Source organism: Onychomys torridus, chromosome 14 (genome assembly GCF_903995425.1).
Source record: "Onychomys torridus chromosome 14, mOncTor1.1, whole genome shotgun sequence".
NCBI lineage: Eukaryota > Metazoa > Chordata > Mammalia > Rodentia > Cricetidae > Onychomys > Onychomys torridus.
The window spans coordinates 10,150,978-10,170,369 of record NC_050456.1 but is presented as its reverse complement, the minus strand read 5'-3'; the positions used below and the strand labels follow the sequence as shown (position 1 = coordinate 10,170,369).

Here is a 19,392-nt window from a genome sequence, read left to right as displayed (position 1 = left end):
GTAAAAGCAGCTGGTCAGTCTGACCAGAAACTATGAGGAGAGTGTTCTTAAAATAAGAGAGAACCACATGAACTGGGACAGCCTGCTCTAAAGGCAGGATGAATGAAAATAAAAATAAATTGTATCCGGGAAAGGTAACTGTGATCAGTGCCCCCCCCCCCCAAAAAAAAAGCACACAGCACATTAGTACAATTTCCTGTTCCTGTCTTCACTCTAAACACGAAGTCTAGATCTTCACCCTAAAGTGTTTGGACCACTGACAATTTTTGAGTGGGCGAGTCTAATTACCCCAAGATTTTTCTTTTCTTTTCCTTCTTTCTATTTTTGAGGACGGTCAAGGACACTGAGAACTCTTTCAACTCAACCAGACTTTGAAAGAATTATCAAAAACAGAACTAAACAAACAAGGAAACAAACACCAAAGCCAGATTCCAAACCCTGGACAAGCTGGTTTGAAGTCCAAGCGCTGATTAGCAAGTCTTTGAATGATTAACTCAAGTGGAATGCTAATTAGAGTTCAGCTGTTTGAGCTTTTAACTAGAATGGAGCCTATCTGCAATCTTAAGCGGCAGCTTACCTGTAATCTAACAACCTCTCCATCAGCCGAGTGACAGTGGCAATTAATGAAACGCCACTTTCCCTCCATGTTTCCCGCTCAATTTTCTTTAGTAGACTGGAAAAGAAAGAAGCCAGGGCATTTTCAACATTTATTTTTATCAGTCACCATGACAACCATTTTACTTTCATCAGTACCTTAAATGCCTTAGCAACCACAGCAACATCTCACAAGTAGCACAATTTGCAAACAATATCTTACCTAGGGTAGGGACCAAATAGTGGAATTCTAATCCAGGAAGCATTGACAAAGCAAATCGATTTTTCAGATTATCCAAGTCATAAAATATGAACACATGCACGTAATCATGCTTTCAAATACACACAAGCACCTCACAGCTCAAAGACATTTTCCCCTGGCTTCTCTGTCATGCTGATGGAGACTGGTGCTTTGCCACACTAAATAACAGCGCGGAAGCAGACACAGGAGTCCCTCCAAGTTTACTTCTAAGCAAAGAGCTTGTTTTAGTCCCATAAAAATGTTTTCCTACCTCTCAGTGGAATGCATCTTCACCCAAGCAATTTTGCTGAAACGCAACCGCTACAGGAAAATCCTTGCACAGACGGTGTGACGCTTTGCGTTTTCTCCCTTCCCTTAACATTTGCCCACTCGATACATAGTGTACTATCTGTGCACTCACTCAACGGTTTCATTCACTTTGTCATTAATCAGAGGGTTTTCTAAGTGGTTGTTGCAGCAGATTGATGACGAGCGCCCGAGCCACCGAGCCACCTCTCTCCTCCTACATTTCTCCTAATCCTAAACACCTTGGAGCAGAGGCACTATGTCAACACAATGACAGTCATCATAATGAAGTCCTGATTCGCTTGCGCTCCTCTCTGCAAATTAACGCTGTACTTGGTAAAGGCTTCCTGACTGAACTTCCCCCAAAGCTAAAAGAACATAAATGTGGGGGTATCTGCACATTTCCTCACCCCTCCTATTTCAATGATCATCATTTCTGTCCAAAATCTTTTTTCTCTTGCATTTTGATTTAAAAAACAAACAAACCAGGAGCAGTGTCTCTGTGTGTGCTGTGTGTGTGAACGTTTCTCATATGTACAATGTAAGTATATTATATCTGCACTTAGTTGAAACAAAAACAGGAAAGGGGAAACTACTTTGGTAAAGGTTTATTTTGTCTGTGGCTCTACCCTCTTCCCACCCCACTTCTTTCTCTTGCTATTGTCAACCAAGTACCCACTGTTCTGTCTTTTCTCCATGTCTGTTGTGGTCTGTTACATGGTATGTTTTCCTGAGTGATTTTAAAATGTTATCTAGATTAAGAGTAGGTTGTTCCAAGAAAGACTACACATGGAAAGTGTGGGGTTTGCCCTGACTGATCCCCTAGGAGAGGCCTCTTAGTTTGTTTAAATGTGTTTTCACTTAGAACCTCTCAGCAGCACCTGTTTAGAGTAGACGTGGCAAACTGGTATTGAACCATGTTCTCATATCCTGCCAAATCTTGCAGGATGCTACAGACATTTCTCCAAGTGACAGCCCACACGTCACATACTCAGAGGCTAAAAAACAAGTAACTCATGTGAAGTAATAATTCTAAAAATACACAGAGGCTTCATTTCTGACTTGCATTAGTTTGCAGCTTCCTGATGTAGTCGGAAATCAGAGCTACACCATCTTGCAGAAGAGGCACTGCTCTGCACACCCTGCTCCCTTCAGTGACTCAGGACTAAATGTCTAGAACCTTGTTCATCTGCATCCTTGGCCAGGCTTACTGCTTCATTTGAGAATCCTTCCACCTTCCAGCTCAACTGATACAACCCGAGGAGGCTGTCAGCATGCAAAGAGTCTTTCCAGATAATTGGTGAAACTGGGCTTTGTTCTCCTGGTTCTTGTGCTGGTCTCCTGATCTGCAGTCATGCTCTTGGGCTAGGAGTGTTCAGAGACCTCATCTCATAAGTAAGGGGCAGTTCATCTCAAAGCTTTTCTGGGTTTTGCAATGGGACTCTTCCATCAGGTCAGACCATAGAGAAGCTTGGTAACTTTGTTCACCATGAAGGAAATGGGGCTGGACAGTGGTTTGATTTTCAATCTGTCTTTCTATACCATATGAGGATAGGCTGAGAGGATTGTTCTGACATATACACTCTTCTTGAACAATGCAAACAGCAGATTTAGATACTTGAGGCATGGTGTTAAAGAACCAGTCTCCTAAATCCAAGCAGTGATGGAACACACAATCATTGGTTAAGGTCTTTGGAATAATCTGGAGTTCTGTTGGATTGGATAGAAGCAGCGAGCATCTTCCAGAATTTCATCTCTTCAACTAATTTTATGAAGTTTTAGTCATAAATTCAGAGCAAATGATAATCTGTTCCATAACAGCATGCCTTCCTAATTCATAGTGTGTGTAGCAACTCACTGTGATTACACTAACTCACTGTGATTACACTAACTCACTGTGATTACACTAACTCACTGTGATTACACTAACTCACTGTGATTACACTAACTCACTGTGATTACACTAACTCACTGTGATTACACTAACTCACTGTGATTACACTAACTCACTGTGATTACACTAACTCACTGTGATTACACTAACTCACTGTGATTGTTAGTGCAAAACATAAAAGGACTTTATTATTTCTTGAAATGCTCTTACATTTTCACTTTCTTTTCTGGGACCAGGTGGTAAGGCTATTTAATTGTCACATTAATTTACTTTATTCCCAATGTGCTGACTATAAAAGCATTAAAGAAAAATATTTACAGCCTTTAAATTTTTTAATTTATTTTTGTTATTATTTATTTATATATTCTAGTATTATGTTAAAAAGGAACAAAAGAATAAAAATTTTCATTGAATGAATCAGGTTCCTTAAATAGCCCTAATTATAGAGGCTTAATATCTTAATTATTACTTTGATTCTAATGTCAAGGTGCATCTTCTAGCTCAAAGTCCTATTTATATAAAAGCAATCCAGATTGCAAGCTATCAGGCTCTTACTAAAGTAGATAAGAGGCATTAAAGAAAGAGAGCATGGATTTATTAATGTTATGAATTCATCATAAATAATTAATCACAAGTCTCAAGGGGGTCATTCCATTGAGTGCTTTCGTATTTTAGCTCTTTGTTCTAACCAAAGACCAGTGCTGAAATGAAAGCATCTTTCAAAGGCAATTTATTATGTTGGATGAGTTTTTAACCAGAATTCTTGCTAAACTCCAGCCGTCATGAAAGACAGACACTTTGTGCACAAGAACGAATGAGGGCTTGGTGAATAATTAGTAAAAGCTTTGGTTTAATTACAATATCAAAAGAAAATGGTATTCACGGTTCAGAACGTATTTCATCATTCACCAACACCATATGAAATTGCTATAGCCCTTCCTGGATTTTCCTTTCTATATAGTTTTTCTGAAAGCTTCAAGAATGATTCTAAATCAGGCCAGCTAAAAACTACCCAACCTATCAATCACAGATAGCATTCTTAAAACCTGTACATCTGTATTTCCACTGTTGCTGATCCACCATCCTAAAATGAACCTGAATCTTGCATTTGGTTATCAGTACCACTTAGGTGATGGTTGGGCATAAATAAAAACACAGGTGTATTTCATGAGGGAAATGTATTATTTTTGCATTTTTGAAAGAAATGCAAACTTTTCCCAAGCTCAGCAAGCTAATTTTCTTCCTTAAAAGAAAAATGCTTTATAAAAATACTAGTTTTGAAAATGACTAAGATCTATAAGATCATAAAGAAAACAAATGTCAGCTGGGAATACCTAAAGCACTGAGACATCCTCCTGCCTCCACTCTGGCTGCTCGGACACAGTGAGTTGATGCATAATCCAAGCAATCTATCCTGTGACTGTGATCATAGTGGAGCAGTTGGGACAATCTCAAAGCCCCTTCATAGAATTTCATTCTTTTCCCTCTATTCTTGCAAATTCCAAACACCAAACTTACTAGAAATGACTTGCTTTGGTGACCTTCTAATAAGGGGCATCTAGGAAGCATTTAACAACCCTGAGCAAATGGCCAGCCAGCATCTATGGGGTAAAGCAGGTGCTGAAAATCACAAACTAAGTTAATTGCTCAAACAGTCAATCAGCTGGTGTCATGCTTTGGAAAACAGTGTATACAAATGTTATAATCACACCCTTTTCTCCCTCTCCCACTCATAATGCTCTTGAAAATCATTATCTTGTAACAATGGCCTTATTTTCCCTTAAAATAATCAAGCATGAAAAGAGTGAGCTTTGTTACATAACACAGATGACCTGTCCTAATCTGAGGTTAAAATAAGGAGATGTGTCCAATCATCAACATAATAAGATCCACTTGCTTGAGTTAGGCGATTATCCTTTACTTCACACTCCATGAAGACAAAGCTCTCCTATGAGACCCAAGCTGTCTCTGTAGTTCTCATCTACCATGGTGCAGAACGGTTTAGGACTGACCAGATGTCCTGGACAGCTGGAGAGAAGGACATTACTCACATACTGTTGAAGAGCTCACGGTAGGTTTCATCACCTTTGCCCTCTGACATCAGGCTATCCAGTTTGTCAATTAGCTTGGCTTCCACCTGAAACACACCCAAATATTACTCTCTCCTCCCACTTCACAGGTGAGATTTTAAGGCAAACTGGTATGTATGTTTCTATGCCAAGAGAAAGCTATAGTACACTTCGTGAAAGTGACATTGTCAGCCATGGTTAATAGCCAGCCTCCCTTTGGGATTCTAGGGGGCTGATTTAGACGCAGTTAACATGACTTCATACTCCGGGCTGGCTAGCTTTCCCTGCTGCCAAAGACAGCATCTATCTCTCTGTGATCCTGACATAAATGTTAGCAGCTCAATTTAAACATTTCAATTCTGTTTTTAGAGACTATAAAAACTGGCAAGTCCTATTTCTTTTTTCTTTATATCACTATATCTGAGAACATCAGCAAACTAGCATGCCCGAATACATTAATTTAAATCTTTAATGTGTTTTCTATCTGTTTTCTTTCCTATAACAGTTGGAGGTTGCACTAAATCTTCGCTGAAGTTGAGAACTCATCCCAGCCACATACAGATGGTAGACCCACAGAAATATTCTAAGTCAGCAGTAAGCAGCAAGAGACAGAGAGGACACAGTTCCTGAAAACTATAGTCAAAACATTTATATTTGCAAGGATGTAAATCCTTTATGACTTGAATATCAGGAAGAGAACAATTTCTCTTCATCTACATGAGGCAAGGGGAGGGAGAAAATGACAACCTTTAGCCAGAGTCAAAGCAAATAGGGCGTCAAAGGACTGAGCCCAATTACTCCTTTAAACCATCTGTCAATCAAGAGATAAAGATAAGGGGGAGGAAAAGTGGGCTCCCCTACCAAGCACAGTTTGTTCATAGCCTTTTGCTCACCCATTAGCTTTCTTGAAAATAAATGTATATATGAATACAAGTGAAATGCCCACACTTTTGGCAATAGGAAAAATCTATGCATGCAATCAAATTGCTTCTACAGTTGGCAAGCACTTTTCTGGGGTTTGAAGACGGCTTCATGCAGAGAATGTGAAGGAGGGCTACATCCTGTGGGCAAGTAAGTTTGTGCAGTCACTATGGGAGTGCATGGTTTGCCTGCTTCCCCCAATAGCCGTGGACCAGCAAAAGTGGCTGATTCTTTACAGATCTGGTTCTGCAATAAGGATGTCTGTCTTCCCCAAATGGGAGCAGTGCTGTCAGCAAGAAACCATAGGTTCATCCCCTTGGAATTTCCTTTGTGAGATTTTCCACTGCTTTCTCCTTCAAATTAATTTTCAATGCTCCAAGCTAAGAGCAATAAAACATACTGTGAGTCAAATGCTCAAAGCCAAGTCATTCACCAAACACAATGTGTAGACCACTGAGAGCTCAATGGCTTAAAGAATCATTAGCCTTCAGATTCCTCTGAGCCGTGTCCAGCTGGGAGCAGACAGCCCTCTGTAAATTCTTAAGTATAGAGTTGGTAAGTCAAAGAATTTTTCAGCTGAAAGGAATGAAATGGACTTTCAGGGTTTCCCTGGAGGCTCAGCAGAACAAGAAGCCAGAGAGATGTATCTAAGGCTGCATGGGTGAGCAGGGGTGGGTGGGTGGTGGGTGGGTAGGGCATGGGTTCACCTGGTTCTGAGTTCTCTGGACTCAGTGTTCACGTCCCTACTTAGGGCTGAAGTGGGGAGATGTGGAGACACCCACCGAGGGGTCTCTAGAAGTGATGAGTGCCACCGCCTACCTGTTTAAAGTTGCCAGTCCTCCTCTGTTCCCAGTCCATCATATCGTGGAAAATAGGAATCATGACATTCCGGAGATCTGGCTGGGGTATCAAGGTCACTTCTAGGAAGGGACCAATCAGGGCAGGGATAAAATGAAGTTTGTGTTCTCCTAAATTAAGCAAAATATTTGAGCTTCAGTATATTTAGTCTTAATACAGTTTTGAAAAGATTACCATTTTAAAATTTAGTTAAAACAGTTACCAGAAAATATTCAGCTATAATTATCTCCCCAGATAAGAAAATAACCCATAGCATACAATTAAAATGACAGAAATCAGAATATTTTGCTACTGTACCTTCTTGTAAAAAATTAGATGCTGTTATTAAAAGTGAGGCTGAAGAACAACACAATTGAACTTTCCCAATATAATTAAGTGAGTGAAAGACAAGGTATGACTATATGGGAACATTTCACTTAAGATTACATAAGAGTCTGGAAAGCCGGTTCAGTAGCACGAGAAGCCATATGGTGGCTCACAACCTTCTGTAACTGTAGTCTGAAAAGATCTGATACCATCTTCTGGCCTTTGTGGGCACTAGGTGCACACAAGGTACATAAAAATAAAGGTAAGCAATACCCTTACCCAACACACACACACACACACACACACACACACACACACACACACACACACACCTAGAAGATATCTCTAAGGTAACCACAGCTGTTATCTCTGGGTGGTAAAACTGCAAATTATTTTTATATAAGGAAAACTGGATTCTGTTTGTATTTTAAAGAAAAAATAAACAACACACAGCCTAAGGAAAAGTTGAAATGCCACCCCCTCAAAACTTTCAGCTATTCTTCCAAAAAGATTAGAACATAACAAAATTGAACTTCTACTGGTCTGCAACCCGATACTAAGAGTCATGGTAGTCATGATTCAGAGCAAAGGCAGGCACGCAGCTGCAGGGACACAGGTGACTTTATGTATGCAGTAGACCTGAAGTCCATGAGTCTATGTTAACCTTCACAGAGAAGTTTCTATGTTGATAGTAAAAAAACCTATGTGTGATGGATGATGCACTCTTTTTCAGTATCTTCCCTATATATCCCGTGATCCATAGAGGCCATGAAACACTTGAGGTCTTTACCTTTCTGGATAAGACACTATCTCAGCAAAATCAGAGCTCTGAGTTTTCAGTTCATTACATGATTATAAACAAAAAAGAAGAGAAAAGTTGATGAGTACCTCTTTCCAGAATATGTTTGGGCAGGTGACAAATTATGAGTTTAGTTGAGAGCCTAGAAATTGGGGAGTCATAAGACAATAAAAACATACTTTCTTTTAGTACGGATGTGTATTTTAGATTTGTTTCACTAATTCAGTCATTCATCTATTTTATTCAAGGGATCAATAGATAGGAATGCTTGTATAAGTTGGACAATCTATTGCTTGCAAACATAAAACATAAAAAACAGAGGCTACCGCAGAGATGCATATCTATAATCAAAGAGCATCAAGGATGGTACAGCTCACTTGACCCAGGGAAACTGAGGAAAGTTGCTTGAACAGGTGTTGTAGAATATTAGTATAATTGTGTATAAGTGTGTTATATTTGTTTAACTATGTAAAGATGTGTTGTTGTTTCACCTTGACTGCCTAAGGCATCTGACTAGTCTCAGAAAGAGATGAATGGCCAATAGCTAGGCAGAGAAAGGATAGGCAGGGCTGGTGAGCAGAGAGAATAAATAGGGTGAGGAATCTAGGCTGGAAGTGAGGAGAGAGGAGAAAGAGAAGCCAGGGGCTAGCCAGGGAGGAAGCAGGAAAGTAAGACATAGAGAAGAAAGGAAAGAAAGATAAAAAGCCCTGAGGCAAAACATAGATGAAGAGAAAAAGGTTAAATTAAGTCAGAAAAGCTGGCTAGAAACAAGCTAAGCTAAGGCCAGGTATTCATAACTAGTAAGTCTCCATGTCATGATTTGGGAATGGTTGGTGCTCCCCTCCAAAAAAAAAAAAAAAGCCTGCTATAGACAGGTTATTTCACTGGACTGGAGAATAAGCAGCAGATGGCCTAATATATGAACAGAAGATGCTCCTGGAAACAGCAGGGTCAGTATGTCATATCTGGAAGTGTGGCAGAGGTCAGGGAGAAATCAGCAATAGTCGCCTGGGTTACGTACCATGTTGGATAGGAAAGGGGGTGTAACTCTTCAACTGTGTGTATGTGTGGGTGCATATTACCATTTTATTTTGCAGAAACATCACTTTGAGGACATGGGAAAGATGTGCTATACTGGGAAAACTGATGGTAGCTAGGTTATAGTAGGTTTTGGTCCCAAAGCACCAGTCATGGTAATTGGGATAGGAGGCCAGATTAGAAGGTAAGCCCAGCTATGAATTAAAGGGTAGAAAGTAAACGCTGAGGAGGCAAGTATTGCCAACTTATCCTCTTGAAGCTGAAATTGCCAGAGGGCAAGGCCAAATCAAAGACAAGACCCACTAAACTCAATTAAAAATCTCTGGAGAAAAGAATAAGCAAACGTTTTTCTTTTCACTGAGATAGTACCCAGACATGCTTGCTCTCTGGCCAGCATCCTATCTTCTGGAAGAGTTCTTTATCCATCATTCCACATAGTTAGGTATAACAACCTTCTATTCTGGCCTCAGGACAAGCAAGTATAATTTTAGTCTTGTCCAAACCAGCTTCATATTGTGAGACTAATATGTAGCCATTAAGGACTTTTCTAGATGGGCCTTTAAGAAACAAATTATTTTTCAAGTCTTCAGAAACCATTTTACTACTGAATGGAGACTAATAGTAAGCACTCAGAGCAAAGGATAGCTAAGACATAGTGAGCCTGGATGTTCTCTTTAAGAAACCCATGCTTAAAGCCAGGTCTACCAGCAGGCCTCCTAGCTATACAAGAGACTATGCATTTCTTAATTAATGCATAGTTAATCCTTAGATTAACTCTGGGAGTTTGTGCTTTGTCAAACACAACCTGTAGATTTCTGATGCACCAGTTAGAGTGTGGATGTCTGTTCCCTCAAAGACCTCAAGAGCAGTATCTTGCCTCCCCATTAGAGACCAGAATCACAATAGGAGGAGACAAGAAGATGGTAACATCTTGAATTCTGTCAGGATTTCCACTTACCTCAGTGATTTCCTAGACAGAGGCCACTGATTTGAATTACCTACTATCTTGGGATACTTAAAGGCTTCATATCACGAACTTTTCTAATGGCAGCAATAATGTGTTTGAGGCTTCTCTAATACCTGCCTCATCTTTGGCTAGATGTCCTTACCCTTTCATGTGTCTGGAGGTCCCTACAGGACAGAGATCCTCATGCTCGCCACTGTCACCACACAGAATCCTGGGGCATTTGCCAGACCCTTTTTTGGAGATCGAGAACCCTACATGGACCTCACATGGTCAGGGAGTTGACCTTCATCATAACTGGGGTCATGTTGATTCTGCCTTGTGTTTAGTTTCAATGTGAATTAAAGGGCTTAACCAGGGGCTGGAGGGATGGTGCAGCAGTTATGAGACTTGTTCTTATAGAAGATGTGCTCAATTCCCAGCACATACATGGTGGCTCACAGCATCTGTAACTCCAGCTCCTGGGTGACCGATGCCTTCTTCTGAACTCCAGAGCATCAGGCTTAGATGTGGAATATGTACATACATGCAGAGAAATGTACATACACAAAATGAAACAAATGAATCTAAAATAAATTGATCAAGTGCTTTAGAAAAGGGCTTTGGGAATAGAAACCCAGTCCTGGCTACAATCCTTAGGCCCCTATCCTTATGAAACTCACTTTTAATATCACTGAAGTCACAACACAGCCCCATCTTCTCTCACTGAGATTTCATCAATGGTAACTGGTTTTCACCATCTTTATTTTGTTATTAAATTTATTAATTTGGGTGTATGTACCCACCACATGTGGAGGTCAGAGGCCAACTCTCAAGAGCCTGTTCTCCCCTTCTAAGTCCAGGTCATAGGACTCAGGCTCTCAGGCTTGGTGGCATGGGCCTTTCCCTGCTGAGCCATCTCCCTGGGTATCCTAAATCTTATCCATGCCCACAATGCACAAGGAAGGAACTTGTAAGTTCTCATGTATTCCTACCTGTATTTCTGACCCAGATAATCCTCTGTCTTTCCCAAAAGACTGTTTTGTATTCCTCAATACAGCAAGAATATCTCAAGAGAAACTTCCTGATTGAAGTAAATTTGTATATTTTCCTCAAAAACATGAGTCTCCTAAGATAGAATGCCTGCACTGGTTTTCCTTTTTCTTCTCTATTCTTCTGACATCCACATTTCAGGCAGGTACCAGCAGCTAGAGTTTACAATTCCTTTTCTCGGTTATTTCTGTCAAGGCAGAAAGGAGACTCTGAAGCAAACACTCTTACTGTCGAAATTCACTGTTTTTTCCAGCTGTCCTGGCAAGAGAAAGACATAGAGGAAATGGAGGGGAATCCAATGTGTGCATGATTGGAGAGGCTGGAGCGCCCTGAGGTTTAATGTGTGATGCCTGACCGAGAGCCTGCCCTAGGACCAGGCTGTAGGGCCAAGGCCCAGCTACTCAAAGCCATCACACAAAAGCCATCCTACTGGCTGAGTAATTCGGATAAGCTCTGTGCTACCTCCACACTATATAGACACCAAATGGATGCACAGCTTCTGAGTATGTGAGGGAAGGGCAATAAGCCAGAGAGAGAACACAACTAAACTCAGATTTCAACCTGCCCAGGTAGTTCTCTCAGGGTGAGTTAGGAGGAGATTGACAGCCATCGCGGTGTCAATTTCATTTTTTATTTATTTATTTTTTTCTTCATGTTTTAAAACAATGTATTTATTTGTTGACTTATTTTGTTGTGTTGCTAGAAATTAAATCCAGGGCCCTATAGATGTTAAGCAAACATTGTGCCAATTGAGCTACGAGCTCTGGCCTAAACACAGGCCTATTTGTATGGTTTCCTTGACTTTCTGCCTTGCATTTATTCAGATATTAGATAAGTATTGAGCTATCTTAGCCCTGTATGTTCTGCAAACTTCATTCTTACCCATCCTTGAGCCTGGCATTCATTGACCTCATAGTGGAGATCACCCCTAGTGCATACTGACTTATCACTATCTGAGTCACCTTTAAAAATATCTCTAGGGACTGGAGAGATGGGTCAGAGGTTAAGAGCACTGAATGCTCTTCCAGAGGTCTTGAGTTCAATTCCCAGCACCCACATGGTGGCTCATAACCATCTGCAATGAGATCTGGCACCCTCTTCTGTATATATAATAAATAAATAAATCTTTAAAAAGTCTCTACCATTTATGGATATTTTATAACCTAGTTTTCTTCTTTTTAAAAAATTTCAATACACTCACAAGAGAGAGACAAATATATCAAACCTCACATGAACACCATCCACAGTCCACATTCCATCAAACCCCACATTAACCCTGTCCATAGTCCACATTCCCTCATACTCACATGAGCACAGTCCAGCTTCCATCAAACCCCACATGAACACGGTCCACAGTCCACATTTCATCAAACCCCACATGAACACCATCCACAGTCCAGCTTCCACCAAACCCCACATGAACACTGTCCACAGTCCACATTCCCTCAAATCTCACATGAGCATCATCCACAGTCCACATTCCCTCAAACCCCACATGAACACTATCCACAGCCCACATTCCATCAAACCCCACATGAACACCATCCACAATCCATCAAATCCCACATGAACATCATTCAGCTTCCATCATAATTCGAATTTTCACCAATTTGTTTTACTAACATCATGCATAAAGTTTTTATCTAGAGAATTTTAAAGCAAGTCTGAGACATAACATTCTACTACTGCACCATCAGAAAGCATCTTTAGTAGACATGACACTTTATGAATATAGAGTCACAATGCCTTTATCATGATAATACATTCAAACAAACATTCATTTCTTAAATCAATTAAAAACACAAGCAATTTTAAAACTTTCCTATGGTCCTGAAGCATGCAAGTTATAGCTTCCATTTCAGCTACAATTCATACAAAGCCCACAGACTACATTCTATAGCTGTATCTTTCTTCAGACCATGGAGGAGTCAGAGAAGAGCCACTCTTTGGGTCTTGATTATGCAGGAAGGCTTTAAGGCAGCCTTATTGCTAAAAGCATACTTTGGGAGTGCAGAGCATATGCAAACCCAGTCAAGTCCCCAAGCATTGAAAAATCCAACCCCTACTGAATCAGCAATGCAAAATTTGGAGCCATGTATAGGAGCAGCAACTTTACTTCACTTAAATGATTTCCTGTAAACTGGAGGGTTTGTGTATGTTCCCACACCTAGCTGTCAGCCACATGGTCTTATTTTAGGTATCTGGGGTACCTGATACCTGGGCTGTGAGAGTTTTATACTTATGTATTGATTGTTCTACAGTGGTTCCAAGATGCTGTGTTTGCAAATATGGAACACAGCACACGTTATGTTTAGTAAGACTGTGAAGTCATCTAAAAATAGAAAGTGAAAACTTTGCAGCAAAATGAAGGCCAGATGTGCAGCCAGCTGGCAAGGATAACCTCCTCACAGACCACCCTACTCTTTCAAGGGCACACGTAAGTGGACAAAATTTAGAGGGTAATATATAACTTACCCCTTCTATTGACAGAATGATACTTTATTTTTTTAGTTTAGGAAATAAAAATATTGGGGTATAACACATTTAAGAAGAGGTGTTCACTCATCACCAGTTAGTCCTTATTCTTCTAAAATAAGCTATCAAAACCATAATGCGATGTCACTGCACATCCACTAGAAATGTAGAAACTGGACCCTTGTGCTCTGTTGATGGTGACACGGGACAGGACAAAATGATGTAAACAGCATGTCAGTTCTTCAAAAAGTGAAAAATACAATTAGGACAAGATCTGGCAATTCTGCTTCTGAGCATCTACGCATGAGAAGAGAAAGTAGGACCTCAAGAGGCCCCCCAGACACCATGTTCACAAAACTATAACTCATAATAGCCCAAGGTGGGAGCAGTCCACGTATCTGCGGACAGCACAGTTGCAGCAGTGGAAAACCATTGACCCTCAAAGGGAAGGAAGCCGACTCCTCCACATCACAAGGACGAAGCTCAAGGTCATTCTCCTAAAAGAAGTCAGTGGCAGCAAGACACAGGCTGAACTATCTAGCATGTGTGTGGCATAGTGAGGGTAGAAAACTCAGAAAGTTGACACCAGAGGTTGAGGGTAATGGAAGTTTTTGTTTACTGGTTATGTTTTTTTATTAGCCTACAAAGAGTTAGCTTTCATTATTGTATTTTTTTAAAAGATTTATTCATTTATTATGTATACAGCATGTATGACCTGAAGAGGGTACCAGATCTCATTACAGATGGTTGTGAGCCACCATGTGGTTGCTGGGACTTGAACTCAGGACCTCTGGAAGAGCAGTCAGTGCTCTTAACCTCTGAGCCATCTCTCCAGCCCCTCATTATTGTATTTTTCAAACAAAATTTGTTTTTGTTGTGAACCCACCCTCCTGCCACTTCCTTCTCCTCTTCCTTCCCTTACGCCCTTCCCTCCCCAGGGTCTCCTTTCCTGCAGTAACTCAGTTTTCCAAGATAGGAGCTCTGGAGATGGATGGTGGAGGTTAAGGTTGACTGGCAATGTGAACATACTTAATATTCTTCAACACTGAGAAACAGTTAAGACTGCAATTTCATGAGTATTTTACCACAACTGAAAATACCTACAAACACATATTAGATTTTAATGAAGTCCTAAGGACACTGCATCCAGTGGGCCACAAATACCAGGGACAGTATCACAAACTCAAGAGTTCAGTGGCAGAGCCTGACACTGCTCTGTTGGGGACCACTGCTCTATGTTCCTTGTTCACTTGCTGAGTCTACAGACAACAAAACCTGGTTTTGCTCCCCTGTTCCCAGTTAGACTCCGCCATTCCTGGATCTGAAGCATAAATTGGCAAAGCCACTGCGCTGCTCTTGTTAAGGTGAAAATCACCATTTTATGACCCCTCTTAAGAGCCCAAACGCTCCAAAACAGAGACTAAAGGAAGAGAAATCTGAATACATTGTGGGTTTAACATACACTAAAGTATCCAAATATCTACATAGTTAATAAAAAAAGCTTCAACTTTCTCTATGTAAATGTCATTAGAAAGCACATTTAATAGTGTAAATTTTATACAACTTTAGAATGATAAAAGTGTTTTATAAACACACAACTGACTGTCTACTTGTCTGAAAGCTATGGTGGAAAGTAACTGGGGAGCAGGACATGGTGGCACACACCTATAATTCCAACACTCAGGTAACTGAGGCAGGACCATTGTGATTCCAGCCTAGCCTGGGTTACAGACTGAGACTTTCTTAAACACAAAGAAACCAGAGCCCAGGGAAATGTGGTGATTAATCTTGATTGTTAACTCGATTAAACTGAGAGATGCCTATGACATGATTGGCAAAGCACACGTCTGGGGACATCTTTTTCTAGAGAAGACTATCAGGGAAAGACTGTTGTGGGAGTGGGCAGCATCATCCCCTAGGTCAAGGATACCCCTGAGTTAAGTAGCGTCTCCCTCCTTTGCTGTCCTAGCCCAGAAGACTGTCTCTAGCACTGTTTGGAATCATTCACTATTCTCAACATACAAATCCCCATTGTTATGTGATAAAGGGGGGTACAGGGGGAAGGGTATGCTAGCACAGGTATTCCCTCTTTTCTGTTTCTTGGCTCCCATGAAGCGAGCAGCTTTTCTCTACCATACCCTTCCAGTATGATGTTCTCTCTTGCCTTAGTTCTGAAATATTGAAGTTAGCCAGTGCTGGAGGGCAGCCTCTGAAAAGAGAGCTAAAACATGCCCATTCTCCTGTAAGTTATTTCTGCCAGGTATTTGCTAGACATGAAGTCTAAGCTGTTCTAAAGGTGAAACACTGCTCACACACAAAACTAGGGACATAATGGCTGGGTCTGCAACATTAGGTTTATGTTTAGCAGCCTGATTACAAAGTTACAGGTTTTTTTGAAATCAAATCCCCCCACCCCCTATCTCACAGCAGAATGGAAAAACCTGCAAAATTCATGCAATGTTTTGGTAAAAAGTCAAGACTTCCCTGTAGAAAAGAATGGTTGAAGTGAAGCTTTAGACTCCAAACTTAAGCTACATACATCACGATGGGGACTTGTGTGTTGAAAATAACCAATGGTCCTGACAGATCCAGATTATGGTAGAGATAGTCTTGAGGGCTAGGACAGCAAAGGAGGAAGAGAGTGCTGCTTAAGGCAGCATTTTTCCATCTTTGGTCAAGTGCTTAAGAAGCTCCTGGAACCGTGCTATCCTCCATCCCAGAGACTTCAGGGTCTATAGGGGAAACAGAGTTTGCATCTCTCACAAGGTTCCATGTGAGGCAGACACTACCTGGAATTCCACTTCCAATCCCACTGTTCTAACGAATGTTATTATGGAATACATGTCCTGCAAAGATTTCCTAAAATGTCTTAATTTCTGAAGAAAACAGAAGTAATTTAACATCCATTGAGGAGAGGGAGAAGTACGTACTTTTACTTGGTTGTAAGGATTAGAACAGAGCAGCTTATGAAATATGCCTATTTCATTAAGTAGACTGAGACACTCGAGCCTAAAAGGACGGCTACCCAGGCCTGAGTGAAGTAATGCACACAGCGGTGCTCAGAGAAAACCACGGCGCCCACTACTCTAGTAACCCAACCATGTATGGCATGATTTCCAAATAGGCTCTGTGAAGAAGTTCACCAGCCACGATGCTTGGGAAAGCATGTCAGTACAGAACTCAGGAGGAAATGCAATGCTAAATTAATGCCACATGTAACCAGGACACCACAAGGCTCAGCAGAAGGGCTTTAGGGAAAACAAGACAGACTCAGCAAAGCGTGGACACTAAGACAGTGACTCTCCAGCCAAGACATCTCATGCTGTTTTTCAGCTTGGCCTAGAGACAGATCATGAGTCGTTCTAGCTGGCCTTTCATCATTGGATCTTATTTTTCAGATGCTAACTCATTTTATTTTCCTGAGACAACCAGCAAGCATTTATGAATAACAAAGCTCTCCAAATTTCAGTGCAAATTTGAGGGACATATGACTCCTGGACAGAAATCATTCTGGAACAAGAAAACAATTCCTGCAATTTCTGAGTTGTGCTTCAGTGAGGCCAAAAAGGAAGGAACTCTCAGATCATTACACAGTCAAATGTCAACCACTTGAATAAATTGCAAGGGATTCAAACGCAGTAATAGTTAATGATACAAAAACCTTGCAAAAGTAATATGCCAAATTAAATGTTATGGATCTCTAGAAAGAGATCCTATGCCACTGAAATTTTGAACAGTTTATTTTCTAAATATTACTCTTTTTGTGCAGGCAGATCTAGGCTGTCAATTTGCTGGGATAATATGCTTTCTACACTGAGGGAGAGTAACACAATTGGATCTAATGGTCTCTTAGCAATTGCAGATGCTTTATAGGCCTTTAGTGAGACTCCATATGATGCAGGTCAATGCAGGAAAGGTGTTTCGGATGATGATGCTTAAGGCAATCTCTCACAAAGTTTAATCCAAATTTATGATGATTTATAGCTTCCTTTCAGAGTTCTAAAAGTTTTGCATTGCTATAGTTTCAAATTCTGAAAGGTTAGTTCATTGCTAGTTCAACATTGTGATACCAGATCTCAGAACTTATCACTAATAAGGAAAGACACAAAGGTATTGTGATGTTTTTCAACTAGACACCAATATGAAGAATAAACCTCATTCAGCACCACGAGGTCAGTTTCTCATGGTTGATTTACACATTTGCTCTCAAATGCTGTCATTGGTCAGCCACTCATCTATGTATGTGTAAAGGTCAGGAGACGAGCTGGACCATGGAGGGGGTGTCACTGTTCATCACTCACCTAGGTTTTGCCACATGCTAAAAATTTCACAACCCATGGTGACCCGCATATCACCATACCTGAAATGGAAAAAAAAGAATCAAAACTGATATATTTCCAGAACGAAGTACTTGTGTTTCTTTAGCATATAATGTATCCTTCTGAATTAAAGGCAAGACATTTGAATTATAAACATCTAGTCACTATGTCTTGGTGACCCCAAAGAAAATATTCACATACACTCATAACTTTTGGTTTTACTAATAATTTTGAATCCTGAAGACCCCTCAATAAAAGGTATTAATAAGTCCAAAAATACTGAAATTTCCCTGGAAGCCCTGTTCTCAAGATTGCTTCACCACCTGTCATGTCCAGACACGGCATTCTGATGCACGAGTGATTGGGAGGAAGCATCTTCAAAAGGCCACACTTCCCTCATCGGTACTTACTTTTCTAGTACCTTCTTCTTCTTGGAAGGTGTGAACATCTCCAGTTGCAGACACAACTGGTTTATAAAAATGACAGCAAGGTAAAAGTAGGAATCCCAGATCTAAAACAAGAACAAGACGTTTAAATACTAGTGTGCTGGGAGCCATCACACATAAGTAGGTGCAACAGCTGATGTTTGCTTCAGAAGCAGGAAAGGGATGGGAGTGAAGGTGGAGTAGACTCTGTTCCAGTCACTGCTAGCTATGAATGCATGGTGTTTGTGTGTAGTCATTATGCCACAGTCACTGCTATTATATAACACACAGTTGACAATTTCTATGATGAAGCCATAAAATTAAAGAAATACTCTCTCTTCAGATACTGCTTAAAATCGGAACCCTGGAGCATGAGGTCTCTGATGTAGCCAAAGGATAGATGCTTTGTTTTGCAGACACTACTCTGAGCATCTCCATGCAGCCTTAGGTACTTCATTCCTGTGTGGATCAATTTTTGGAGCTTCTTGTGATAGAGAACTTAAAAAGAAATGCATCTGTATCTGTATCTCTGGAAATGCTAATTGCTTTAAATTCACATTGTATTTTAAAATTCTCTATCCAGACAAATTTTGACTCACAAATTTTCTTATGCCAAATAAAGAATCAGAAAGACATTAGAATAAAATTTCCAGAAATAAACAGCAAAAACCATGTAGGACATATGGGATGAAACTATGTCTCCAGTGATGTCATATCAAAGGAAAGCTAACTAACTATAAGAAATAGGACAATGTCATATGTATAGAGCTCTCACAAATGACACAGGGGAGTGACAGAACCCCTAAAACAAAAATATTCCACTAAAACCATTTTTAAAGGGGAGTTGGATTTCCCTGGCCACTAAAGGTAGAGGCCACCTGACATGGGTGCTGGGAATTGAACTTGGTTCAAGCAAGCACTCTTAACTGCTGTAATCTCTCCAGCCCCCTCCGCTAATAATACGTATTTGAAGAACTATAGGCGTATGGCAATTTTAATTTTGCAAGAATGTATATTTAAAGGGTAATTTACAAGGAGAAAGTAGTGAAGGAAATAAATACCAAAAATCCGACAGCTGAAGATGTTGTTTTTAGTTTCATTTTATCAAACAGCAAGTGACACTGGGTAGAGGAAGACACCCGCTAAGCCAC

The 19,392-nt window shown here is 40.4% G+C and overlaps 1 protein-coding gene across 4 annotated transcripts in view; it reads right to left on the bottom strand.

Moving 5' to 3' along the window:
- The window catches only part of Dock4 (dedicator of cytokinesis 4), a 406,069-nt gene that overhangs the window by 56,303 nt on the left and 330,374 nt on the right, over nt 1–19,392 (bottom strand). For 3 of the 4 annotated variants that reach the window (XM_036206392.1, XM_036206395.1, XM_036206394.1), the window contains exons 29-34: nt 18,227–18,327; nt 17,799–17,857; nt 6,845–6,993; nt 5,087–5,172; nt 818–844; nt 578–673 (exon numbers count right to left, since the gene is read on the bottom strand). In XM_036206392.1, the coding sequence (XP_036062285.1) occupies nt 578–673; nt 818–844; nt 5,087–5,172; nt 6,845–6,993; nt 17,799–17,857; nt 18,227–18,327 (518 nt within the window). The remainder of the gene's footprint in view (nt 1–577; nt 674–817; nt 845–5,086; nt 5,173–6,844; nt 6,994–17,798; nt 17,858–18,226; nt 18,328–19,392) is intronic. The other variant, XM_036206393.1, reaches the window with a different exon arrangement.